At 41.7% G+C, this 21856-nt stretch overlaps 2 protein-coding genes across 5 annotated transcripts; one reads left to right on the top strand and one right to left on the bottom strand.

Moving 5' to 3' along the window:
* Positions 1–2887: 2887 nt before the first annotated feature.
* On the bottom strand, positions 2888–7504 carry PTRHD1 (peptidyl-tRNA hydrolase domain containing 1). The gene is made up of 2 exons (XM_027850564.1): positions 7200–7504; positions 2888–3285 (listed from the first exon to the last, which is right to left on the bottom strand). The coding sequence occupies exons 1-2, from the start codon at positions 7407–7409 to the stop codon at positions 3115–3117; spliced, it is 381 nt and encodes a 126-aa protein (XP_027706365.1). The 5' UTR covers positions 7410–7504; the 3' UTR covers positions 2888–3114.
* A 29-nt stretch (positions 7505–7533) lies between these two features.
* On the top strand, positions 7534–21785 carry CENPO (centromere protein O). Of its 4 annotated transcripts, none has more exons than XM_027850562.1 (7): positions 7534–7844; positions 8316–8382; positions 11399–11583; positions 14095–14209; positions 14937–15196; positions 19585–19670; positions 20749–20882. In XM_027850562.1, the coding sequence occupies exons 2-7, from the start codon at positions 8361–8363 to the stop codon at positions 20795–20797; spliced, it is 717 nt and encodes a 238-aa protein (XP_027706363.1). In that variant the 5' UTR covers positions 7534–7844; positions 8316–8360; the 3' UTR covers positions 20798–20882. The 4 variants fall into 4 exon arrangements, with proteins under 4 accessions (XP_027706363.1, XP_027706361.1, XP_027706360.1 ...); XM_027850560.1 differs by having other exon boundaries at positions 7537–7844; positions 8282–8382; positions 19499–19670; positions 20749–21785; XM_027850559.1 differs by having other exon boundaries at positions 7538–7844; positions 19499–19670; positions 20749–21785.
* Positions 21786–21856: the final 71 nt, after the last annotated feature.

Here is a 21856-nt window from a genome sequence, read left to right as displayed (position 1 = left end):
AAAAGTCTTATCAACATTAAAGCTGAGGTTTGGGAGCTGCACTGCACTTTTTCACAAGGGGAGGTATATTAATCAACCAGGCCTCAGATTTTCACAACTAGCAAAGACTACCAATGTCAGGTCTCTTGCCTTGGGATCGTGCACATCCCAGATCAGAGACTGGATCCCCCTTCCTGAGGGAGAAAATCAAATTGATTCTCAGCTGGGGCCAGGAGCAGAGTTAGATTTGCTTCCTGGGAAGTAGTAACAACCCACCTACACAAATGAGACTGCTTCCTCTTCAAAAGCCTCAGTTCAAAGTTCAAGGCTACCTAAATACAAACTCTTCTTCTACCACTGCCTAATTTCTGTTCCCCATCCATGTAATCCTTGCATAGACCAGCCTATCCCCCCAACATTTACAAACTGGAACCCCAGTTTATTGAACCTCTCCCCACTCCTATTAGACCTGTTCCTCTCACATGCCTGCTCTGTCCCTGCAATCAGACACCTGACTCCCTCAGAAAACACTGCATCTTTTGTCACTTTCTCCAGCACTGAATGTGTCTTTTCTCCTTCACCAGCCTACACCAACAAAGGCTAAGCAAGTAAATAAACTTACTCTTTACTCTTCACTGCCACTTCTAGGCCTTCCCCTAGCATTATCATTTGGCAACCATTTCTCCTTCCAGGCTGACTCCATCCAGATATATTCAGATCTCACTGACAGTTATATACCATTCCCTCAAGTCATTCTCTTTCCTTTCTCACTTAGTACCTAGCTTCCCGTCTTCCCCACTCCAACCCCTTCCCTTATATTCAGGATCTCCAACATATATTGATGTTCCCCCAAACATCCTGACCTACTAGTTTGTCATCTTCCATGACCTGTACCCGCACACCAACTCAGCTACACACATGGGCATCTCAAACGCGATGTTATGGAAAAGATTTGGGAAAACCCCAAACCCTCCCCGCTCCCAAACTTGCCTGCTGAGAGCAACATCATCCTCCCAGTCACATAGGTTCACAATCTCAGTGTCATCCTCAACTCGTCTCACTCACCCCATCTATCTAATCTGTTGCTACATGTTGTTTCTACCTTTGCAACGTTTCTCAAATCCATCCCCTTCTCTCCACTCACACAGTCACCATCTTGGTGAAGGCTCTCATCATCTCATGCCTAAACTCTTATAATAGCCTGCTGGTTAGTGTCCCTGCTTTAAGTCTCTCCCCACCCTAGGGCACCCTCTACTCTGCTGCCAAAGTGATCTTACTTTCAAAAGCAGAATGTCTGACAATGTCCCTCCTCCCTATTCAATAAACTCCAGTGACTCTAGAATCAATAGAATCTTGTTTGCTTTTAAAGCTTTTCATCACAACTTGGCCCCTTCCTAACTTTCCAGTCTTCTTTACACTTTCTTTTCCTCCAAGTCTAAAATCTAGCAGTACTGGCCTTCTTTCTGTTTCTCAAAACATGACACTCCATCTCCATACTTTCACTGGCTAGAACAGTCTTCACCTGGCTTCCTTCAGATTCAGCTGAAATCTCACCTTATGCTGGAGTCCTTTCTCAGTCCCCACTCTAACAGCCTCATCTCCTTCTCCTCCTCCCCCACCACCCACTAGTGCCTTCTCTCTGAAAATACTTCCCATTTATACTATATATACCTTGTGTGTACACAGATGTTTTGCATGTTATCTCCTCCCATTAGAATGAGAGCTCCTCGAGGGCAGGACTATGTTTTTGCTTTTATTTCCCTAGTGCTTAGAAAAGTGCCAGGCATGCAGCAAATAAACGAATGAATGAATAAGCAATAAGTGCTTGTCGATAGTTTGACAGAAATAGGTCTATCCTTGATCTTATTGATCCAGAAATGTCATGAACCACAACCTAGTCTTCATCCACTTCTGTAACTTCCAGTCACTCCATCCCCTCTGCCTTCCCAGTCCATCCCTGCTCTGGCCTCACTTTCCTCTCCGTTGGTTATTTTGATCCTGTAACAAGTTCAATTTTATCCTGGCCTCCATCTTTTGAGCAGAATGAAATATACTATCAGACACAGACAATGTGATTTGTTTTACAAAAGAAAGTTCTCTGAGTGCTGAGGATGACAGGGTCGGAGTCATTGGTAGCTAATGTTTTTAAAAAAGCATCAATAATTATCTACAATATATATAGCAAGCAGCTGGAAACATCAGACTCAAGCAAAAAATTGTGACCTTATATTTGGGAGTTATCAATTGAGAAGCTAAATACATGAAAATATATGCAATTTCTATCAATAAAGAACCAAATCAAATGAAAATGCGTATGAAAACACTACCCTGGGAGAAGGAGGAAAAACACTAGACTTGCCATTAGAGGACTTCAGCTTGAATTTGTGATGTTACTGTGTGACTTTGGACAAGTCACCTAAATTCTCAGAGCCTATTAACTCATCTGTAAAATAACAGAGTTGGATTAGATCAGGATTTCTTGAATTCATGGACTTTTAAAAAATTTGTTAACTATATTTCAATACACTTGGTTTCATTTGTAGTCTTGCATATATTTATGAATTTAAAAATAATCTGAGGTCTGCAGTCTTCAGATTTGCCAAAAGGGTCCCTGGGGGCGAAAAGGGGATAAGATCACCCAGACTAACTGAGTTCTAAGATACCTTCCAGCTCTAAATCACATGATCTGGTTTGAAATGTTAAAAATTGAATCAAAGTGATCATCCTCATTCTAATTAGCTACTGCTTGAACAAGTAGACTAAAGGCAGCTCCTTCTTTCCCCAGGATGATAACTATTCACATCAAGCTGTGTAAATGTGTTTAAAGGCCTCCCAGACAGAGAGAGGGCTCTGGGCCAATAAGCACCTAATAAAGCCACAAAGTGATATAATAAAAAGCAGAGTCTCATTGTTGTTCATCCACCTTTCCCACGTTCACAGAAAGAGGAACTATTTATTTGTTGAAATTTACTCAAAAATTAATCTGCTTGCAACTACCTCTAAAGAAACTGCCAGTATTGAAGGCAAAGGTGGGGTGTGTCAATGGTTTGACACACTTTTTGCAGAGATGCCAAGAGATGGGCGGCATGCAGATTCTGGGTCCCATTTGTCCAAAATTGCTCTCACATATGATGGTTACTTCAGTAACTTGAACTTCCTCAAATGTGTGTTCACCTCCCCTTTGAAGTAAGGCCGAAGAGCTATGCAGGTGGCAATGTTTTCTGGCTGCTCCAGCCACAGCATATGGTCAATGTTGTTCTGTTTCAGGGTCTCGGCCAGCGCCACCAGGGCAGCCTCATCTGGAGCCTGTAGTAGAGTAGAAAAAGGGGAATGGACAGAAGAATATGAACACAGGTCAAATGGTTCATCCAGGGAGGGCTGCAGGGCTGTAAAACACTCTCCCTACTATCTAAAAGCAAAGGACCAGGTTATACCAAAGAAGATGGCCTAGGAAGACCTTAGGTTCTAATTCCAGCTTTGCCATTGATGTGCAAGCTGTCCTAATTGAGATTCCATTTCCTTTTCTATCAGAAAGACACAAATAAAAAAATGAACTCACTTCCTCTTCCCAGAAGGATTATCAGTAATTACTGAAATTACTACTGAATTACACAAGTTCCATGCCATCCATAATCCCAGATTCCCAGATCGAGCTGTGCAGAAGGACATTTAAAGAAAATATACTCACTTTCCCCCCTTAATTTACCACCCCAACAAAGAAAAATTTAAGTGGGGTCCTTTTCCAAAATTTGCATAGGGAAAGTCACCCCCCTGAGCTCTCACTCATATATTTATTGGGAGGTAGGGGAAGACAGGGATTGGAAGAGTAGACAGGGAGATTAAAAGAGAGGAGAGATTTATGGAAAGATTAGTCAGAAGCACAACAAACTCCATCTTCAGAGGTTGGAGTACGAAGGGGAGAATAGAGGACCAGGAGAAAGGCTAATAGAGAAAAAAGTATAAAAGGATAGGGTGGGGAGAAATAGACAATTATCCATCATAACTGCAAATCTGAATGGGATAAACTCACCTATAAAATAGAGGAGAGTAGCAGAACAGATTAGAAAGCAGAATCTAAAAACATGTTATTTATAAGAAAACGGACTTTATGAATAAAGTTTTAAACAAAGTTACTACAAGGGAGCTAGAGCAAAATCTATTAAGCTTCATCTGAACTAAAAAAAAAGGCAATAATAAAAGCAGATGATTAAAAGAGATACACACAGGAACTACATTATGCTTAAAGGCATTACAGACATATAATAAATATGTACCAAATGGCACAGCATCTAAATACTTAAAGGAAAAGCTAATCAATTTATCGTCTTTTTTTTTCCTTTTTAGGCAATTGGGGTTAAGTGACGTGCCCAGGGTCACACAGCTAGTAAGTGTCAAGTGTTTGGTCTGAGGCCAGATTTGAACTCAGGTCTGCCTGCCTTCAGGGCTGGTGCTCTATCCACTGCGCCACCTAGCTGCCCCAAAGCTAATCAATTTAGATAAAGAATCAACAGTAAAATTGTGATTGAGGAATCTCAATGTACCTATGTCAGACCTAGATAAAACTAACCAAAGAATCTGACTAGAATTTTAGAAAAATTAGATATTTTGGCAATTCTATAGAGGATAGTTTGGAGTGGTCATGGAAGATGAGGGGGTGAAAGAGAGTAGGGAGACCAATTAGGCCATTGTAACAGTTTAAGTGAGAAGTGATGAATTTCTGAATTAGTGTTATGATTATGTGTGAATGGAGAGAAGATGACTGGTGTGAAATATGTGGAGGGGGCACTGACAATTGTTAAGTGTCTTTTTTTCTGATATTGGATTATTCTCTTAATCTAAAGTATAGGTCTGCCCATATGTGTCTCCTGTTCAGGAGGCTTCAGTGGATCTCTGCTGTGGATTTTATCTCTAGAATAAAATACAAACTCTTCCTCTTGGCATTCGAAACTATCAGTATGGTACCAATCTATCTTTCTAGACTCATGTTCAACAAACCAGTCATACTGTCCCACTTGTTATTTCTTAAATTTGTCATATAATTTTGCTCCACCATGCTTTTGTTTTGTTGTTTTTCTTTGTTTGTTTGTTTTTTGGTTAGGCAATGGGGTTAAGTGACTTGCCCAGGGTCACACAGCTAGTAAGTGTTATGTGTCTGAGGCCGGATTTGAACTCAGGTCCTCCTGAATCCAGGGCCGGTGCTCTATCCACTGTGCCACCTAGCTGCCCCTCCATGCTTTTACACAAGCTGCCTTGAATGCCTGGACTAAATGAGGATCCTTTGATTCCTTCAAAGCTCATCTCAGGTACCACCTTCTTTGAGAAACCCTTCCTGACACCCCCTGGTAACTTAATTCTTTCTTCACTTCTCTGTATACATTTGTAACTATCCAAAAGAATGTAAACTCTGTGAAGCCAGGTATTTCTGTATCCCCCATCACCTAGTACAGTGCCTCACAAAGGACAGGTATTTAATAAATGCTTGAATTCTTGGACCCAATGTCCCCTCACTGTTCATCCTTTTTTCCAAATGCCAACCAGATTACTGATACCATTTGCCTTCTTCACTCTTGTTTACAAATTTCAGAATGACATAGGAGAAAGTCACATTGTGCTGACTAGGTCCACTAAAAATTTATGCTATCATATATGTCCTCACAAGTACACTGAAAATTCTTCTCTTTACTAACTGTACAGTAGCTATTCTTTCTCTATTCAAATGACATATAAAACCCTTTTTCTTTGTCCTCTCCCTGAAATAAGGCCATTATGGAGAGCTACTTCTCTTCCCCAATTCTACACTTAAATCACATCAACATCATCCCCTATCCTCCAGTCTTGGAGCAACACTTATCTCCTTGCCAACACCACCTTTGCAAGTGAATCCTTGATTCTATTCCCTCCAAGTCTTTAGGGACCTTTGATAATCCTCTCGGCCCAATTTTCAACAGCTCATCTACTGACTTCCCTACTGCTCACAACTATGCTCAGGTCTTCCCCATCCTTAAAAACTTTAACCGGACCCTACCACTCCTTCAAGCTATCAATCTCTCTCCCTTTCATAGTTAAACTTATTGAAAAAGCTGTCAACACTCACTGCCTCCATTTTTTTCCCCCATCTCATTTCATTTCTCATTCCTTTGATGTCTGACCTTGTGGTTTCGACTCCTCCATAAGCTACTCTCTCCAACCCTTACCAACGATCTCTTTATTGCTAAATCCAATGACCTTTCCTCAGTTCTCACTGTTCTTGACTTTTCTCAGTATATTATGCTCTTTACACTAATTATAATATTGTTTTCTAGTGGGTTTTTTTTCTAGGTTCTGTCCAGGGGCTCTCCTCTTTTCTTTATGAGATTACCAACTTCCAATAGTTCAATTATCTTTTCCACGCAAATTTACCAAATTTACATTCCTCGCCCTAGTCTCTCCTGAACTCCAGTTCATTATCTCAACGCTTACTGCACTATCTCCAATGAGATGTTCTATATGCACAAGCTCAAAGGTCCAAAACTGAATATATATTTCCTTCTGAACATAAGAAGTGCCCTTTTCTCCTAAATTCCTTGTCGGGGTTATCACCCTTTTCCCAATCACCTAGGGGAGGTGTCCTGGCGTCTTCACTCTCATCGCCTGCCCTGCCCCCAATTCCACGTCAACAAGTCTTACTGAATCCCCCCCCCCCCCGCCCCCATCTCTCACATTCATTCCTTTCTTTCCACTCGCTCTCTAGCAACTCCTAGTTCCTCAGCCCCTCGGGTATCAGTGCTTTACCGCTCTCAACAATCACGATTTCGTTTCTATCCTGCATTTAATCATCTGAGAACATGCTGTTTGCCTCTAGCAAGGACTTAGACGAGGACGATCCCTGCATCCTCAGGCCTGGAAAAGCATTAGGGGCTAAATTAAATGCTCGGTCCTTGAGCTGGGGGCGTTCACCGCACAAGCGGACTTGCGTCCCACAAACCACTGCCCCTCCAAGGCTCCGGCCCCGGGGCAGGGGCAACCACGGCCGCCGTCCGAGCCCACCCCAGGACTGACAGTGCAGGGAATCTAAGCCCCCGGTTGCTCTCCCTTCCCAGCACAGGCCTGAGAACGGCGTGAAGCCAGTCTCCGCCTTCTAGGCGATCGCCAAGCCTCCAAAAGAAACCCCAGCCCTTCGACCCTTCCGCTTCCGGCCCCAATGCGACCTTTCCTCCCGCCCCATTCAAAGGATTCCGCACCTCAAGGACCACTTTGCGCATGCTCCCCAGATCCTGGAGATAAGCCGCAGTATTTGGGTGGTCGCGGTGGGCATGCAAGGCCGCGATGGCCGCATGACACCCCTGTGCCACCAGCGCTCCTAACGGCCACGAGAACGGAGCCCGCGCCAAGTCCCCTCGCAGAACCAGATACTGCACCAGTGGCTGAACTGCTTCAACGGGAGCCGCCATCTTCCCAACCGATGGAAAGAGTCGTCGAATCCTCAAGGCATGCCGGGAAGAATGGGGAGGAGCCTATGTCCTGGGCGCCGCCATCTTGCTGTACGGTGTGCGCTAGGCACGCCGGGACGGATCGAGCCTGTTTTGAAGTTGCTGTCGGCGGGAAAGCGGTTCGTTTGGTTCTGAGAGCCGAGAGGAGTGGGACGTAGCCGGTGGCGTAGGAAGCTAGACCCGCTTCGAGACGACGTCGGCGCTTCTGGATCAGCCTGAGAGGCGGCATATAGGGGGGAAAAAGGCCTGGGCGTGTGGAGTAGCGAAGATCCAGCTTCAAAACCTACTTCTGACCCTTACCGACTGACTGCCTTGTTACCTTTGCGAATCCCCGCCGATCTTCCTTTCTAAGATGGGACTAACAATACCTGTAATAATTGCATACGGCACTTGAAGGTTTGCAGATGGCTTTTTTTCCCCCCATTTTGTCTTTTAATCCTCACAGTAATTTAGGGGTCCTATTATCCCAATTTCACCACTGGGGAAACCGAAGCTCATAGAGATTACGTGATTTGCCCCGGGTCACGAAGCCAGTAAACGCCCAGAGGTGGGATTCGATCTCTGGTGCTTCAGACCTCAAGCCCAGCCCCCCATCCCCTACACCCCACTGCCTCCCAGGAGTTTGGGCTCCAGAATCTGGTACTCCATCCCCCTGCCACCCTTCAGCTTCTCACCAGGTCGTGGTGAGCTTCAAATGAATAGATAGCGTTTGTAAAGTGCTGTGTAAATCTTAAAGTCCTATTTAAATGCCAGTATGGTGATAATTTACATGAGCTGGGTACCTGTCCGTACCTGAAGGAGGAATGTTATCTTACTTTCCTTTTCTCCGCAAGGAGTTCGGGGAGCATTCACTGTCATCTACTCTAGGTATCTTCAAAACGAACAAACCAACCTTTGGGATTCGGAAAGCTGATGGCATCTTCCCAGAAACACGGTGAGTCTGGAGGAGGACATTCATCCTGTTTTGGTCTGGGCCCAGTTTGATTATAGGATATTAGAACTCGAAAGGACCGTAGAGAGGATCTGGGTTAATCCTCTCATTTTAAAAGTGAGACCATAGAACTAGTATGGGGTAGAGGTGAGATCCTAAGCCCGGGTGCAATCAAATGAACCTTTCAATTACATTCCTCTGTTTTAAGAATCCCCCCAATTAAGTGCTGACCCAAGGTGAAAGCTAACACTGTTTCAAAATTGTGTTGCTGATGTGTGATACATTCCCCCTGATGTTTGGAGCAGAATATTAATTGCTAGAAGCTTAAGCAGACATTGGAGAGGTCACAAATGTTGACCAAAAGCTTTAAAAGCACAAACATTGTGTCTTAGTACTCCTTGATGCTTTAAAAAAAACAGAAACAAAAAAAAAAAGCAAAACACTTGTGGCATGTTGTGCATTTGTTATTGGCCCCCTCATTTCTGTCCAGTACTGGTTTCTTTTCCCTCTTTATTCCATAAATATTTGTAGACAGTGTATGTTCCTTATTGCTTCTGGTGAAATGTGCTCTTTATTGAAAATGTCTAGCTTAGATGTCGTTGTGGCTTTTGTTAAGTATGTATGCTTCATGGATCCCAGTTCAGCATTTTTGGAACTAGAGTTTTGGTTCCAAGTCTTTACCTTCCCTAATATCCAAGTAATGTATGGCTCCTTGACCCAGGTGGTTTCTCTATTCCATTATTGGTTATGAGACTAATTAAACTGCTTCATACTACTACAGATATCACAGCTGGTTAAGAAGCTTTGCAGATGTACATCTCAGAGAAAAATAACAATAATCATAATAATAATTCTGTATCTGAGTGGCTAGTAAATAAAAGTTTTTGTGCATTTTAGCTTGGCCTTTGTTCCATTCCATTGTCCACACCCCTAAAAGATGAGTTAGTTTGTGCACCTAAAGCTTCCAGTCACCAAGGAGCCTGGGTTAGAGACTTTGGAGGTCTAAGTGGTGTTCCATCAGCTCCAGCAGTTTAATTATCTGTATGCAAATGAGTTCCAAATCTCCATTTTCAGCCTCATTCTTTGTGAGCGTAGCTTGCTTGACATCTTGACTTTAATGTTTCCTGGGCATCTTAAACCTTTCCAAAACAAAACTCATTTTCTTTCTCCATAAACTCAGCCCTCTTCCTAATTTCTTTTTTTCTTACAATTTCCACCATCCTTTCAGTCACCCAGGTTCTCCACCTAGGAGTCATCCTCAACTCTTCACTCTCACTAATTTTCCTCATTTTCCCTCTCTATCCAGGCAGTTTCCAAATTGTATCAGTTCTTCTTGTACAGCGTCTCTTCCATCCATCTCTCTCTCAGCTTGTGCTCCACAGTCATCCTAACTCAGGCCCTCACCACTTCTCACCTGGACTATGCAGTAACATTATGGTATTATTCTTGTATCCAGCCTTTCCCCACTATGCTCCATCCTCTACATTGCAGCCATGTAGATAGTACTAAAGCACAGGTCTGATCTGGATAGCTTCAGTGTCTTCCTATTTTCTCTGGGACAAAATATAAACTCATCCATTTGGCATTTAAAGCCCTCCACCATTTGATTCCTGTCCATTTTCCAGGTTGATTCTATATTACTCTTCATGCATTCCACATTCCATCTGAAGTATCCTACTTAACTGTCCTCTAAAAATGACATTCCATCTCCTTCCTCTGTGCTCAGGCCTTTGCACACTGTTTTCCCCTCCACCCAATCCCTGAAATGTTTCCCCACCTCACTTCGGTTGTTCTTGGATGCTTTCTTTTGATTCCCCTTACGTTAGTGCCCTCTCACATAAAAAAGTGATTTTACATACATTTGTATTTATCTACTTACGTGTTTTTCTTCATTAGAGGGTAAGTTTCTTTCTGCCTCAGTTGCCTAAGCACCTACTAGAGCATCTTGCGTAATTGGTACTTAATACATGCTTTTTGAATTGAATAGATATGCACTCCATTCATGGAAAAGTAACTCTCAGTGCATGCTCTTTTGGCAAGAGAGTAACAACATCTTCAAAACTGAAGGAGTATAGTAAAACTTCATGAAAACTGGGCATCACTTAGTTATTTTGAAATTGAAAGATAATTTTTTTCTTTTTTTTTTTTTTGTTCCCCAGGGGTTGGGAACCTGTGGCCTTGAGGCCACATGGGGCCTTCTAGGTCCTTGGGTTTGGCCTATTGATTGAGGGGATTTATTCTGTGAAGTTTGGATTCAGTCAGAGGGCCACATGTAGCCTTGAGGCCAAAGGTTCCCTACCCCTGTGCTAGGCAATTGGGGTTAAGTGACTTGCCCAGGGTCACGCAGCTAGTAAGTATCAAGTGTCTGTGGTCTGATTTGAACTCAGGATCTCCTGACTCCAAGGCTGGTACTCTATCTACTATCTCTATCTCTATCTACTGTGGCACTTAGCTGCCCTGAAAGATAATTTTTTTTAATAGTGGATAAGAAATTTCTTCAAGGATAAAGGGCACATATATAATCCTTATTTTAGTGAAATAATTGTTCCAGAAAAAGCTCATAAACCAAATTGTCCAACATTGATTTCCATTAAATATAGATCTTAGATTTAGAGCTGGAAGGGGCTTAGAGGTCAACAAGTCCACCCCTCTCGTTTCCCCAGAGGAAGAAACTAAGACCTGGAAATGTTCAATGATTAGCCCAAGGTTACACACATAGGAAGTGGCAGAATTAGAATTTGAACCAAGATCCTCTGACAGACAGATACCTTCTGTTGATAGAGGGAGAAAAACCTTTAGGTGTTTAAAAAAAGTGAGAATGCAGCAACTCTAAAGATCACATTTTTTTTTAAAGGAAAATTTTTTTTTGAAAATAATCGCTTAATTTTTTTTGACACAATCCCTTCATATCTCTTAGGTGTATTGTTACTTGGTAACACTGGTGTTATTAGGCTGGCGAAACCAGGCATTCTGGTGGGCAATAAAATACTTTCACACTAGTTTTTGTTTTTTCTGAAAGTCTTTTCACTCACAGGTGTTTTATATCAGCTGGAAAGACTGGAGGCTCGTGATCAGAGATCAGCCAAGCCACAAGACGAGCACCAGGGACTGCAGGATTCGGAAACTGACTTGGAAGCAAAGATCCGCAAACTGAGAAAACTTCGGGATGAACTGAGGACTAAAGTGAAGCTACACGAAGCCAGTGTGAGTAGAGTTTAATACTTAATAGTTATTCTTGGGAGAAGGACATTAAAAAACAAGAAGGCAAGTGGGCATAGTAGCTGTGGGGCCAGATTTGGAATAAGCAAAACTAGTGTTCATCCTGCCTCTTGACACATGATTGTGTGACCCTGAGCAAGTTACTGAGCTTCTCAGTGCTCAAGACTGTGTTGTTGTGGAGCTTGGGCCAACCAGCATTAAATGAAAGTTACTGTGTCAGGAAAATGAAATCACCGGTGCAGATTCCTCCCTTCCCCCCCTCCCCCCCCAAAAAAGAATTCAGGGTGCCAGTAGTGGTATTAAAGCTTCAACCTCATTTACAGATCTGGATCTTGAGTCTCATAGAATAGATTTTATATCTTATACTGTAATCAAAAACTAAGGACTTGTCTTATGTAAGTGATGCATTTTTGATATGTATAAAAGCAAGCTTATGAAATTGTTTTTATCTACTCAAAAACTAGGTGCCTGAAAATTCTGAAGCACACCCATGCAGCTTTTATGTATGCCTGACACTTGTTAAGCATTAATGAAGTATTTGATGAGTTCTGCACAAAAGCTGTTTTAATTTTGTTATCAAAGGCACCCGAACTCTTTACAGGTGAATGGAGTTTCCTAGGCCATCCCTAGTACCTGGAATGTATTCATTCCTCACTTCTATATTTCCACATGCCCCCCTTTTTTTTCTTCAAGGTTTAGCCATTCCATGAAGCTTTCTCTGATTAAATTTATTTTTCCCCATCTTCCCACTCTTTTTTCTCTTCCATCTTCAGATTTTTGTGGAATAGTTTGCTGGCTCTTTCCTTTATAGCACAATAAAAATTTAAGTGCCTACTATAAGCCATGTACTGTCCTAAGCCCTGAAGATGCAAAAAAAAGAGGCAAAACACAGTTCCTGCCCTCAAGGAGTTCACCATCTAACAGGGGAGACTACAAACACATATGTCCAAACAAGTAATTTACAGAATAAATAGGAAATGATTAAAAGAGGAAGGGCCCAGGAATTAAGGTAGGGAAAGCCGTGCTGTAGACAATGGGATTTTAGTTGGAATTTAAAGGAAGCCAGGAAGGTCAATAGTGGGAGCAGAGGAGGAACAGCATTGCAGGCATAGGGAACAGCCAGAGATTGTGCCCTGAGCTGGAAGATGGTGATGGAGTGTCTTTTTTGTGGAACAGCCAGGAAGACAATGTCACTGAGTCCAATAGTACTTGGTGGGGAGCTAGGTGTTAGACTGGAAATGTATGATGGGTCCAGCAGAACAGTTTGTATTTGCTCTTACAGGAGGGAGCCGCTGTAGTTTATGGGGAGTGGAGGGTGACGTGATCTGACCTGCAAAATAGGAAAATCATTTTGGTGACTGAATAGAGGACGGACTAGAGTAGGGAGAGACTTGAGACCCACCAGCAGGTTACTGCAATAATCCAGGCCTGATATGATATGGGCCAGTACTACAGTGGTGGCAGTGTCAGAGAGGAGAGAAGGGGGCATATTGGAGAGATGTTGCCAAGGTGAATTCTACAGGCCCTGGTAACAGCTTGGATGGGAATGAAGGTAAGGGGTGAGATAGTGAGGAGTCCAGGAAGCCTTCTTGGTCATGAGCCTGAGGAAGAGGGAAGATAGTGTTGCCCTTTGCAGTAGCAGAGAAGGTTGAACAGGGGAGAGGTTAAGGGGAAAGATAGTGAATTTGGTTTTGGACATGTTGAATTTAAGATATTTACTGGACATCCAATTGGAGATGTCTGAAAGGCAGCTGGAGAGGCATCATTGGAGGTCAGCAGAGAGGTTAGGGCAGAGTAGGTAGATTTGAGAATCATCATCATGGAGGTGGTAATTAAATCCATGGGAAGTGATGACGTCACCAAATGAGGTAGTGTAAAGGGAGAAGAGAAAATGGCCCAGGACAAACCCTGAGGGGCACAGTTAGAGGGTGTGATCTGGATGGAGGAGGATCCAGCAAAGCAGACTGAGATTTAGCAATAGCTTGGTGACTAGACTTGGGAGGTAGCAGGGGCCTGGGTTTATATCCTACCTCTGACCCGTAGTAGTTGTGTGATTGTGGGTAACTCATTTAACTTCTGAGCCTCACTTTCCTCATCTTTAAAAGAGGGATAATACCTATATTACCTAATTCACAGGGATGTCGTGAGGATCAAATGAGTTCATATGTAAGGTGTTTTGCAAACCATAAAGTACTATGAAATGAAATGCTGTGAAAATTGATTACCACCTTGTATTATGCTTACCTCTTTACGTTATCCTCCCACACCCCCATCGAGTGTGAGCTTCTTGAAGCCACTTTTGTTATCTTTGTATCTCCAGTGCTTTGTGCAGAGTAGGCACTAAAATATCACTCGAGTTGTCTTTTTAGCTATGTTCCAAACTTCTAGAAGGTAAGGATTGTCTATTTTCTGTATCCTCTTTAACGCTCACCACTGTGCCTAACACATAATAGGCACTGTGCAGTTTTTGAATGAGTACATTAATCTATTTTGCAGGCCAGAATACCCATCACTAACCTAGAACCCTACGAACCATTGAAGAACAGTGAGGAGAATCTGGAAATGAAGTTGGAGAAAGCGAAAGCTTTCTTTCAGGCATTCCATTTAACGGGTATTTATTGGCCCACCTACCCCTATCCTGGCACATACCCTCCCTGTCTGTGATCAGTGACCTTGGACAAGTCATTTCACCTGGGTGGGCTTCTTTTTCATCATCCTCAAAAATAAGAATAGGGAAAAATAGCTGAGGCAGAGAGAAGGCAGGGTTTAGGTTAGTTTTCCTATGAAGTCCTTTCTAGCGGTAATATTGCTATGATTATACTGTTATAATCCTAAATGCATTTTATCAGGATTTGAGTGTCTGCCGTGTGCCTGCAACTAATGGGATATCTATGGGCCGCTTTGTCGCTCCTGATGGTTAGGTTACCCATTAAAATATGTCAGCCTCTTTGTTCATGTAATCATTCTGTCATTTAGTTTATTCATGATATACCCAGCCCTGCTCTAATTTTGACTTAGTATATTTCATTGAATAAGTTTTTTGTCTCCAGGTTTCAGTTTACTCTATAACATGGACATTCTGTCTCTTTTCTGAGTCACAAGGAGGACATAGAAAAATTCACATGTGGAGTATTTTGTATTCCTCAGAGGCAGAAAGGTTACAAATATTCCTGTTTTCACATTGACTTTGGTCTTTAGGAATAGTCTGGGTTATTCTTCCTCTGCAGGTCTTCTCTTGATTTTGAGTCCTCATTTGGATATAGTTGAAACAGAATCAAAAGGCAGGAGTAAGAACCCATAATGTCTACTGAGAGATCTCATCTCATCCTTCATCTCAGGGCTCAGTGGCAAATTGACCACAAAAGGGGTCTGTATCTGCTTCAGCACTGCTTTTGAGGGAAACATCTTGGATTCCTATTATGTGGATCTTATCATCAAGAAACCACTTACAATACATCGCCATTCAGTTCCAGTCTTCATTCCCCTGGAGCAGATAGCTGCAAAATACTTGGAGACTAATTTTCAACACTTCGTGTATAGTCTCAGCGAACACCTAAATGCATATTCTGGAAGAAAATACCAGGCAGATCAACTTCAGGTATGTGTATCCTGGAGCCAAAGTTGTATATGACCTGTTTTGTGAGCCCAGGAGAGCCAAAATTAGAAAGTGAGATCTCTATATTTCCTGTATTATTAGTAGGTCTCAATTTGCTTGAGAAAATGAGCCAATCCTGTGAACAGGAATTCTTGGTGTTAAGGAAGCATTTCTCTACATATTTCTCCTTTGGGATTTATTAGGGGAGTTGGTTTGTCAAAAGTCATACTTGATTTTTCCTTGTGGTTTGAAGGTGACCTTGAATTCCTCAAAGCCAAAGACTACAAGCTTTTAAGGTAGATAGAATAATTAATTGTGGTAGATAATGGAAAGAAAGCAAAACTATTTAAGTCATTTTGTTTTCTCTGCCAAGGACAATATGTACTCTTTGGACTAGAAAGGACGGGGAAAAAATCATTACTAGGGAGTGGATACCTAAGATGAGTAAAGGAATAGTAAGAGGGTCCTCCCATTGATAAGTCAAGTCACCAGGTCCAGACAGACTTCTATTCCAAGGTACCAAAAGAACTGACAATTATGATTGTTGAATACCTGTCAGTGATCTTCAAAAAGAGCATGGAAAAGAAGAGAAAGGGCAGATGTTAGGATTTCCTGAAAAGGGGGAAGAGAATAGAGTCTGTAAGCTCTAGGCCAGTCAGCTTAGCTTTGCTTCTTGGCAAAACTCTAAAAAGTTTTATGAAAGGAATGATTAGTGAATATCAGGAAAAAGAAGTGGTAATTGCAGAGAACCAGAATGACTTTACCAAAAAGAGGTACTATTAGACAAATCTAATTCTCCTTTTTGACAGGGTTACTTATAGAACGGGACTGCTGTAGATACAATTTACTGAGGTTTCAGGAAAGCATCTGATGAAGTCTTCCATGAGACTAATGTAAATGAGCAGAGGAGGTGTGGTACAAACCTGGGCCTGGAATCAGAAAGACCTGAGTTGAAATCTGGCCTCAGACCTCGACTAGCTGTAAGACCTATAGCAAGTTACTTCACTTCTGTTTGCTCAGTTTTCTCAACTGCAAAATGAGAGTAACAACAGTACCTATACCTCACAGGGTTGTTGTAGGGATCAAATGGGATAAGTTCTAAAGGGCTTAGCACAGTACCTGGCACTATATAAATGCATATTCCCTCCCCTCCTCTCCCTCTTCTTCCCAAACAATAGTATACCTAGGTAGGTCTGGAATTAGTTGAATAGCTAGAACCACAGAGTAGTCATGAATGGTTCTGTGTCATCTTGGAATGAGATCTCTAGTAGTTTTGCCCTAGGGAGGGAGCTATAAGTGGCCCTGTACTGCTGTTTAACATTTTTATTAATGACTTGGAGTAATTGAAGGGAGGAGGGAAAATACTCACTAGGTTTGCAGATGGCACAAAACAAGGTGGGAGAATTAGATGTTTGGGTTAGGATCCAAAAAGATCCTAATGGGTTAGACAAACGTTAGGCTGACTCAAATCATATGAAAGTTAAGAAGGATAAATGGAAAAGTCTTGCACTTGAGTTGAAAAAAGAGACTTCACAAGTACAAAATGGAGGAATCATGTTTCTCTGAAAAAGATCTGGGAGTTTAGTAACTGCAAGCTTAGTGTGTCAACAGAAAAGTGGGGTCCAAATCAGCTAGTGCAGTATTGGACTAAATTAAGAGAGGCCTGGCTTCTGAGAATAAGGAAGTAATAGTTCTATTGTATATCTGCCCTGACCAAACCAATGTTTTGTAGTATTCTATTCTGTGTATAGTAGTTTAACAAGGGTATGAACAAATTAAAAGGCAACCAAAAGGGTGAAGGACCTTGAGTCTACGTCAAATGAAATCAGTTGAAGGAATAAGGAATGTTAAATCATGAGAAAAGAAAACTCAGGGAAATATAGGATCTTAGACTTAGAGGGCATCAAATCCACCTTCTTTATTTTATAGATGAGGAAACTGAGCCCTGTTGAGTTCTTACCCAAGGACAATACAACTTCAATAGCTCCATGGATATAGACTGTGCCTCCTTTGTGGTTTGTTGGGGGGTCTTTGGGGGTGCCGCAGCCAAAATATTCCTCACCCTGTCGGCCCCCTGGCTAGTACAGTGACAGACATATAGCCCAACGTGGGATCGGGTGAAAGGCAGAACAGAAATCATTAAATTTATTAAAACCTTTCCAACCCATTTGCTCCCCGATGTCACCTTGGCTTATACATTCTCATTAAGCTGTGATTTTACAAAATCTTAGAATTCAAAGGGATCTCAGAAACTAACTGGCTCGACCTATAGCTGAATAAGAACGTATTCTATAATATAACATCCCCAAGGAATAGTCATCCAATCTTTGCTGGAGGATTTCCAGTAAAGCAGAGTTTACCACCTACCAAGGTGGCCCTTCTGGCTAGCTCTAATTGTTTAGAAGGTTTTCCTTATGTCAGGCTTAAATATGCCTCTCTGCAACCTCTACTGCTTCTGTAGTGAATTACAAGGGACAAAGCAAAATAATTCAATTTATTAATTTTTACTACTTTAAAATAAACTTAATTTGCAACATGCCTCTTTGGCTTCAATGACTTGTTTTACCTGATTTGGTTTTGGGTTCGCAAGACTTTAATATCTATTCCTAAGTGTACGTTTGGTCATTGGTCCATTTGTCTAGATCTAACCTTGATTATTGCCTCTAAGTTTTTGGTGGGGTTTAAATCAAGTGAGATCCCAGGCCCCTGAAACATATTTATCTTATCTCTTAGTAAATTCCTAGCCTTTCATGGTGTGTGGTTCATGATGCAATATTCCATCTTCATTTGGAAATTTCTATAATTTTGGAACAATTCTGCCCAGTGCCTCAAAGCATTTATCAGAATTAAGCATTCACTTAGTGGAGCCAAGACTTCTGGAAGAAAAAAATCCCCAAAACATTTTTTTGGGTGGACATTTTCCAGTTCAAAGATGCCTAGGTCTTACAGGTTCACTTGCACTTTTGACAATGGTTTTTCTATAGCCTTAAATGAAAAGTGAGTTGCATCATTGAAAATTACCTTTTTCCGTTGAGCTCTGGTCTTTTTATCAGGTAAAATTACCTTTTTCCCATCTTTAGGATGCTAGTCTTTATATTGTCATGCCCATAACTAGTGTTTTATATTCCTAGCAATCACTTAAAAGCATTCTGGAGTTTTTTTTTAACTGGTATTCTAGATGTTCTTCCAACTTTAAGAAGCTTACATCACACTGTAGAAGAATCATAACTACAGCTCAGAAGGTCATAATTAATTTAGATGTTTTGAAGCAATAATTTCAGTTCTTGACATTGTTTTTTTCATTTTTAATAACACTTTCCTTTGTTCTTCAATACTGTTTCACTCTGGACTTGAATTATCCTCGAACCACTTGACTTCATCACACCAACATCTCTAACAGTAACTGAAGAATGCTCTTTAGGAGCTACAATTTTTTGCACATTTCCTTGGAGGAATATCTATTCTTAAAAACTATAGAATTAACAACACAAAAAAACACATACATTACACAAAATCCATCACGCAGCTGACAGAGAACTAACTAAAAGTAGGGAAACTAGCTCAATGCAGCTTAATCTGGTCAGGGAAAAAAACTAGTCAGACTAGTTTCAGTAGAAACATACATGCATGATCCTTGTCAAAAAAATGTAGCCATATTGAAATTATAGCTTGTCCCTAGTAATTTGGATACCTCTATAGTGTCTGCCTCAATGAAACTGTAGATTCTTGAAGTCTTCGGCCTGATTTTTTTCCACCTATTTCTTGGTCCATAGAATCACATTTCTTTTCCCACTGAAGATAGCTAAATTTCATATTGGCACAGGGATGCTATTCCAGGAGTAGACTAAAAATATTCTTAGATTTTTACCATTGAACTTTCCTATTCTTCATCTTGTCTGTACACAGAAATGGAGAAAATGATTTTTGTACTTTTGAGAAGGAAAATAATAACTTTCTTTTGTAATTTACTTACTTTAAAAATGATTAGGCCTTCTTCCATTGTGTTCTGTTTCTAGGAGTAGAAAATTAGGATTACGTAGAGATAGATAGAGAATGAGCTGGTAGTGTAGAATAAGTGAATTACATTAATGAAGTGTTTCCCAAGCTGCTTTGGGATTACAACATCTTTTTAAATTCACTGTTGAATGTCTGGCCATCCCTCCATTCATCCAGCATGAGTGTCTTTCTGAAGATACTGATACCTCCAAGTGTTTGTATTTTCAAAGCATCATGAGTTATTCCAATTACAGTGATAATAATCATGGTATTTTTTGGTGTGTTTGTTTTAAACTCTGTTACCTTTAGTGTGGCTTTTCAGCTTTTCTGGCCAGGCCCTTGCAGAGAAACTCACTGTGCACTTTGCTGTCATTCACATACACCACGGACCCCAGTGGAAAATCTTTCCCTTTTTGTGCCAGGCTTGTGTACCAGGACCTCACAACAACTCTTCCCACCAATGTCACAATTACGTACCAAGGTAAGAGGAAGGACCCTATATCTTTGTGGAGAGAAAGTTTCCTTGTGCTGTAATCATATTTAACATAATTTGGTCAAGTTAAACAAGCCGAGTATATAAATGTATCAGCCAGACTTTGGAACCAGTTTCCTTTGGGCACAAACGGCTCCAGGGCTGGGCAGGAACTCAGATTTTCACCAGGTTTATTGATTTTTTTTCCTCCCCTTCCTAAAGGGAAGACATAGTTCTTCCTTTCTTTGCTACCTGAATTTTGTCAGTGCTCTTGTCCCTCCTTGTCTGGTAAACCAAGACAATCATGAGAAAGTGTGCAATCATTTAAAACATGGACGCTTTTGTGGAATAGAACCAACAAGTTCCCTGGCCTAGAACTAAAAGATTATCTGGTCCAACCTCCACATTTTACAGATGAGAACACTCAGATGGGATTTGAACCCAGGTCACCTGACTCCAGCATTTGTATTTTTTCTCTGTACTACACTGCTTGGAAGGGCTCTGCCCTGCTGCTCCTCTGGGCAAGGACAGCTCTGTTCTTCTGGTTGATACAACCTAAGCAGTCATCACAAGGAGAGCAATAGGGCATAGCACCAGACATGAGATTTCATCGGGCTAGGGAATCCCTTGGTGTCAAAACTCCTCCATCCAGTGCAGCTTGGCACCTTCTTCAGGTCTTAGAGAGTTGCCAAGAGGGCGCTGAGAGGTTTAGTGCCTTGCTCAAAAGTCACACAGTCCATATATGTCAGAGGTGAGCTGTGAAACCCAGGTCTTCCTGCCTTCAAGGCTGGCTTGCTACCCACTGTACCACACTGCCTCCCAGGAACATGAAAGGAAAAACAAGGAACAAGAAGATAAAACCTGAGGCTGAAATTCTGCATCTTTCATAAAGCTTAGACTTGAATGGGCCAAGTCCTTACCTGTGATTACCTTGTCTTAAATGAATGACCTTGGGAGAGCTCCTGGAGCTGTCAACACTTGTATTTGTTTATGGTGCTAAGAATGACCAGGGCCAGGAGGGAGGCTTCCCTGGAGGAGTCATTGTTTGTACCAAACCAGACTGATGGACAGAATGTTTCCTCTTCAGGGACAGGAGCAACGCCTGCCTCGTGGGAGGACCAGCGAGCAGCCCATGAGCCTTTATTCTATAAAAATGCCCTTTATAAGGTGTTTGAGTCTTTTTTGAGAGTAAGAGAGAACTAGTGTACCCTGAAGCAGATGAACCTGTTCCTTGGAAAACACTTCAGGAATGAGCCAGAGCACAATATTGCAACCAACCCTTTGGAAATGACAACTGTTTGATGGACTCAGGCTCAGACTCGACCCTTTCCCCAGCCCAGATTTTCCTGTGCATATGAATGGCCACACCCACCTTTTCATGTGACTTACTGGGGACAAGTCTATGAGCCTTTAGATATTGACCTTTGAGGTTAAGCTGCCTTGGCCAGTGCTTGAGCAGTTCCATCCTCTTACATAGAATGGTTTGCTGAATGCTTTTTGGGCCTGATGATATTTGTTTTATATCAGCAAATGAAACAAAGCATTGAGGAGTATTCTGGTGGAGACAGAGGAGATGGCAAAATTTCACTGAACCAAGCACTGCTGCCAGTAACTCACAGAAGCTTTAGCTGACAGTATCTCATTTTCTTATGAAGATGAACAAAATGGCTTTTGAAAATGAAATTGAGATGATAAAACTACGTATGTATGTTCATCCATAACATAAACCAATGTAACCTAAGCAAATACCTTGTTTTGGTTGTGTTCAATTAGAGATTATGTGGAATAAGTAGATCAAATACTATCTTACTAGAGCACTCAGTCCATCTGTGAGAAACCCAAGTGGTAGAGAATAACTAGGGTCTGTTCCAGCCTAATCATACCCACTCTGATATTTCAGCCATCTGTACCCACAGATCCTCCCAATCCACCTCAAAAAAAATACTGCCAAGATCTTCATCCTTCTTTACCCATCTGTCCATGAACCTTGAATCCTTGTCTTAGTCCTTACTTCCCCAAGAAAACCTGGCTCTCCTTACCCTTCCAAAAAAGCCCCAGGTCCATAGGTATAGATTTCCATTGTGACCACTTGGCTGGACCCCACTGTTTCAATTCATCTCCCAGCATAACCCAGATATCAACACAAGTAGCTCCAGCCATCATTAATGAAGGATGATGACACCTGAGCTTACCTA

The sequence above is a fragment of the Vombatus ursinus genome, unplaced genomic scaffold (genome assembly GCF_900497805.2).
Source record: "Vombatus ursinus unplaced genomic scaffold, bare-nosed wombat genome assembly UNPS02009062.1, whole genome shotgun sequence".
NCBI lineage: Eukaryota > Metazoa > Chordata > Mammalia > Diprotodontia > Vombatidae > Vombatus > Vombatus ursinus.
The sequence above is the reverse complement of the archived record's forward strand: the minus strand, read 5'-3'. Positions and strand labels throughout refer to the sequence as shown.